The 5,234-nt window shown below is 39.8% G+C and overlaps 1 protein-coding gene across 1 annotated transcript; it reads left to right on the top strand.

The window, feature by feature from the left end:
• The first annotated feature begins 336 nt into the window (after nucleotides 1–336).
• On the top strand, nucleotides 337–2,667 carry Wdr5b (WD repeat domain 5B). The gene has a single exon (XM_042668975.1). The coding sequence runs from the start codon at nucleotides 907–909 to the stop codon at nucleotides 1,891–1,893; it is 987 nt and encodes a 328-aa protein (XP_042524909.1). The 5' UTR covers nucleotides 337–906; the 3' UTR covers nucleotides 1,894–2,667.
• The last annotated feature ends 2,567 nt before the right edge of the window (nucleotides 2,668–5,234 follow it).

The raw sequence follows: 5,234 nt of genomic DNA, 5'->3' as shown, positions 1-5,234 counted from the left end.
TCTAAACCTTTGCAGAGAAAACTTTTAAACAAGAACTCGTAATTAAAGTTGGACGTAAATTCTGCCCCATTCCCCTTCGCTGCCAGGCTTAACCAAGGCTACTTCGGAGGTTCCAGAGCCGACTTGGGCGGCACTTGTGAAAGGCCTGCAGCCGGGACCCTTTGCCTTTAAGGGGTGGGCCGATTGCTGCGGCGACGGGGAGGCAGCGCGTGCATCCCTTTGCGTGATATTTCATATAAAGACCCGCCGCTTCCTGCGGCAGCCGGCTCTGAAGAATAAAGGTCGCCCAGTCGCCCCACTCTACGCAGAAGGATTTAGGAATATGCGGGGAAAAGAACCCGCGGACAGAACCGGAAGTGGTTACGGCGTCTCCGGTTGCGCAGGCGCGAGAACGCACGTCCTATTGGTGGTTTGGGTGCAGAGGCGCCGAGGAGGATCCCTTTGCGCATGCGCGCCTCAGCTCTTCCGGTTGCGTTGGAATGACGTCGTCGAGCCGTCCCTCTAGTGTTTTCTTAGATACCTGCGTCCCCGGACTCCATTTCTGGTAACTACACGAGTTTTCCCTTCACCGTCTAACACCTGCTTGGAGCAGTGCTTCGTCCATGCTGAGTACCTAGCGGGTTTGGTACGGTCGCTCACAGTCCCCTTCCGGAGCTTGGCGAGGCGCGTGGAAGAAACTGTGGAGACAGTCCCCGTCCCCCCGCACCGGCGCAGCTCAGATGATCCCCATACCCAGCTCTGTCCCTTACAGATAGCTGACAGGATCGTCTTGATGATAGTCTCACGCCTAAAAAGGGCGGGGGCAGTGAGCCCGCTGTCGCTGCCGATCCAGAAGTTACACAAAGCTGTGCTTTAAGTTTTTTAATCTGATGTTTTTTCATCCTACTGTCTTGGAGCTTCAGGGTCATGGCAAGGAAGGAGCCAGGAAATGAAGCCCAGTTGGCGTTCTCGTCAGCCAGTCAGCGCCAAGAAGTACCTAAAAAAACAAACTATGCTCTCAAAAATACACTAGTGGGGCACGGGGCAGCAGTGTCTTCGGTTAAGTTTAGTCCTAATGGAGAATGGCTGGCAAGTTCTTCTGCTGATAAACTCATTATAATTTGGGGAGCATATGATGGAAAATGTGAAAAGACACTATATGGTCACAATCTGGAAATATCAGATGTGGCCTGGTCATCAGACTCCAGTTGTCTTGTTTCTGCTTCAGATGATAAAACTCTAAAGATATGGGATGTGAGAACTGGAAAATGTCTGAAGACACTGAAGGGACACAGTAATTATGTTTTCTGCTGTAATTTCAATCCACCATCCAACCTGGTTGTTTCAGGATCTTTTGATGAGAGTGTAAAAATCTGGGAAGTGAAAACAGGAAAGTGCCTCAAGACTTTGTCTGCTCATTCAGACCCAGTTTCTGCTGTTCATTTTAACTGTAATGGGTCATTGATAGTGTCAGGTAGCTATGATGGTCTCTGTAGAATCTGGGATGCTACATCAGGTCAATGTTTAAAGACACTTGTTGATAATGATAACCCCCCTGTCTCTTTTGTAAAATTTTCCCCAAATGGTAAGTACATTCTTACTGCAACTTTGGACAATACTCTTAAATTGTGGGACTACACTAGAGGAAGATGCCTGAAGACGTACACTGGTCATAAGAATGAGAAATACTGCATATTTGCTAATTTTTCAGTTACTAGTGGCAAGTGGATTGTATCTGGTTCTGAGGATAACCTGGTTTACATTTGGAACCTCCAGAGTAAAGAAATTGTACAGAAATTACAAGGTCATACAGATGTTGTGATTTCAGTAGCTTGTCATCCTACAGAAAACATCATTGCATCAGCAGCCTTAGAAAATGACAAAACAATTAAACTGTGGATAAGTGAGTATTAAGGTCTTTGGAAATCAAGTGCTAAAGCCAAGTTGGCAAAATACTTAGATGTTTGAAAACATGATTTCTCTGAATTTTGAAGCGGTTTTGTATTTCTTTTTAAATTAGCATTTTGTTATAAGATTTTTGAGACTCAGAATTTACAAAATGAGATGGCTTCTGTAGCAATCGTGACGCTTGTTGGGCTGTCTCTGGACAGTTTCCAGTTCTGTTCCTCTGAGTTAATCCTAGCAGGTTGTTGTACTAGGAGTATTAGGAAGTAAGGTTGAGAAGATGGGATGACTGAGGGGATCATGTGAGTTTGCAGATTGTGGTCAGATGAATAAGCACATAACCCTTGGTTGGTAATGCCAGGATTGAAGGTACATGTCATATGATAGCATCACTCTTGGTGCTATTCTACATGATGGGATTCAAAAGTCTGTGGAATCAAGTCTGCCAACCTGGCGAGAATGTTATAGTTAGGCTCATTCAAAGATTAAAAATGACCTCTAAATACCTTACTAGGCTGGGTTGTACTATCTTACAATTTTTAGAGAAACTACATGTCTTGAATGATTAAGAATGCTCTCCTTTAGGACATATTGACTCTCAAACTCAATTCAGAAATCACAAATACCATTATTGCCTGCTTCCCACCTCAACAGACAGCTAAACTGAGTTTTCCTGCTCTTTATAGCTTCTATTGTAAAGTTGAAAATGCATGTTTGCCAATCTACATTGTAATGATTTCATGGGCCATGTTTCCTATTAATAAATTTTGTAATCAGGAAATATATCACCTTTTTTGTTTTCTTCTTTTTTGGTATTGAATATTGAACCCATGACCTTGCCCATGGTTAGGCTTTTTTTTTTTTTTTGTAACAAACAACATCATGAACTGTCTGGGCTGTCCTCAAACTCCAAGATCTTGCTTCCATAGTAACTGTGATTAAGGCTTACAACACCAGCCCTGGCGGAAAGTATATCTGAATTGTCTTTGTATTCTTTGTTTTTGTGTAAAGAATAGATTCAAATTTGATAAGTGATTCAACTTTATTCCTTGCCTGCTTTAGTAATGAAGACCTCAAACCATTATTGTATTGATTAAAAGCCCTACCCTCAAATACTAACTTCATTCACACAGGGCTTTCACAGGAAATATAAAGAATTATCCTTTAGCCAAGGACACCCAATAAACAGGTATAGTCACTGAAGGAAACAAAGCAAAACTGTGATCATGATGTTTTATCTGCTAGCCAGGAGCTACAGCTGAAGCCAAGGCCATTCAATGAAGACTAGTCTTCACCAAATACTGTTAACAAACTGCTTATGCCAAAAGAATAAAGCTTGACTCTTCTTTCACTTATGAAAATGAACTGAAAATAGACCACAGACCTAATGTAAGACATAAGCCAAAACAAAACTCTTGGAAGGAAACATAAGATTAAGGTTTCTTAGATACTACACCAAAAGCATGAATAAAAGAAAACCTGGGTGCCGGTGGCTCACAATATTTAATCCTGATCACACATTTATTTCTAACTTTCCAGGAATTTAATATTCCGAGGAATATTAAAAGAAGTTTGAGAGACTCCATCTCCAACTGACTTAAAACACCAGGACTAACCAGTTATTGGTCTCTCACACCTGTAATCCTAGCTATTCAGGAAGTTGATATCAGAGAATTAGGTTCAAAGTGGCAGAGAATTAGGTTCAAAGTGGCAAACTAAACCATCAAAAATCTGGAAGTGGAGGTGTGGCTCAAGTGGTAGATGAACAATGTGAGTAAAAACATGGAGCAAGAAGTTGTATCCCTGAAGTTCAAGTACCCAACTCAGCATGTATGCATACACACACACACACACACACACACACACACACACACACGCACGCACGCAGAACTAGAAGGGTGGCTCAAGTAGTAAAGCTCCTGCCAGGAATAAGCAAATAATTTGAATAACATAAGGCATTAAGTTCAGGCCTCCGAATTAAGAAAAAAAATAAAATCTAACGTTGTGAGAAGACATGTACTAATAAAGTATGATTGCTAAAAGTCAGATTCATAAGTTATGTTGGAAGAAGTAGGATCAGTTAGGAACAAGTCTAAAATTATAGCCAAGAAGTTTATATTTAACCTATGAAGAGGTATACTCTGTATGTTACTGAAAACAATGATAAAAATAAGAAATGATTGCACAAATTAGTGGTGCTTGGCCATGCAAATTATTGGTGCTTGACAACAATCATGAAATTTGGTTTAATGATACATTTTTATTCCAATAAATCTACAAGATACAATATTAAGAGTGTTCTTTAATAGTTAAAATGTTATTAGTTTATGAAGTAACATTACTTACATAAAAGAAGTACCCCATTAAAATTTTCCCATATTCAAAGCTGAAGGGTCCCAAAATAACAAGGATTATTAATGTAAAACATGCTTTTTGATAATAAATTTGCAAGTGATAAAAATTGAACTTGATACCTAAAGAGCTAAGAACAAATGACTCAAGTATAGACACTGCCATTAACATCATCATTATGAGACTATAGCTAGTGTTATATTTTACTGGATGATTTATTAAATTTTCCAAATAGCTGCAGAATATTCCATTTAAATCACTTGTAACTCAAAACTAGCATGTTTGGATGCCTGGGACTTGTTATCCATTAATACTAATGAGACATATAAGAATAAATCAAATATTGACAATGGAAATAGCATCTATACTTGAATGAGACAACTTGATAGCACAAAGCCAAAACTAAAAGAGATACATACTAAGCATAAATGCTTAGCTTCCAACACTAAGAAAAAATGGGATTTTGTTCCTAAATGAAAAATTTAGTTTCTCAGCAAGAAAAGGGTCAACTGTGATCTAAGCCATAGAACTATGTCACTGCTGGCCCTAAGCAACTTTGTGATGCTAGGATTTGTAAGTCATACAAACTCCCACCCAGACTCCTCCCTTCATGTTGCCAAGACATTTCAAGACCTGTTCTCATAGTTTCCATCTGCTCTGCTAGTAAGCTTCAAGCTACAGTGTGGTCTGGCTGCTTTTCAGGGCTCTTTCGGGAGTCAGCCTTTCCTACAAGCACCTTGGCATTTGGAAGGCTCCCTTTCTAAGATCTATCCAGGCAGTGTACTCAGGTGGCCTTCCTTATCCCTTCAGAAATAAACAGAAAACAAAAGAACTAGAAACTACTTTGGCCTCATTTTGGCAATGTGAATAAATGTAAAATGATACCTGGTTCTCTTCAGAAGCATTATAAAGTTGAAGTAAGTTGTCTCATTTTCAACTTACTTTCTCAAAAAGCTAGGAGATTATATTTTACTTGAAAGTCACAAAATATAGACAAG

The sequence above is a fragment of the Dipodomys spectabilis genome, unplaced genomic scaffold, assembly GCF_019054845.1.
Source record: "Dipodomys spectabilis isolate Male_0828 unplaced genomic scaffold, ASM1905484v1 ptg000017l, whole genome shotgun sequence".
NCBI classification, from domain to species: Eukaryota; Metazoa; Chordata; class Mammalia; order Rodentia; family Heteromyidae; genus Dipodomys; species Dipodomys spectabilis.
This window is presented reverse-complemented; position numbering and strand designations above follow the sequence as displayed.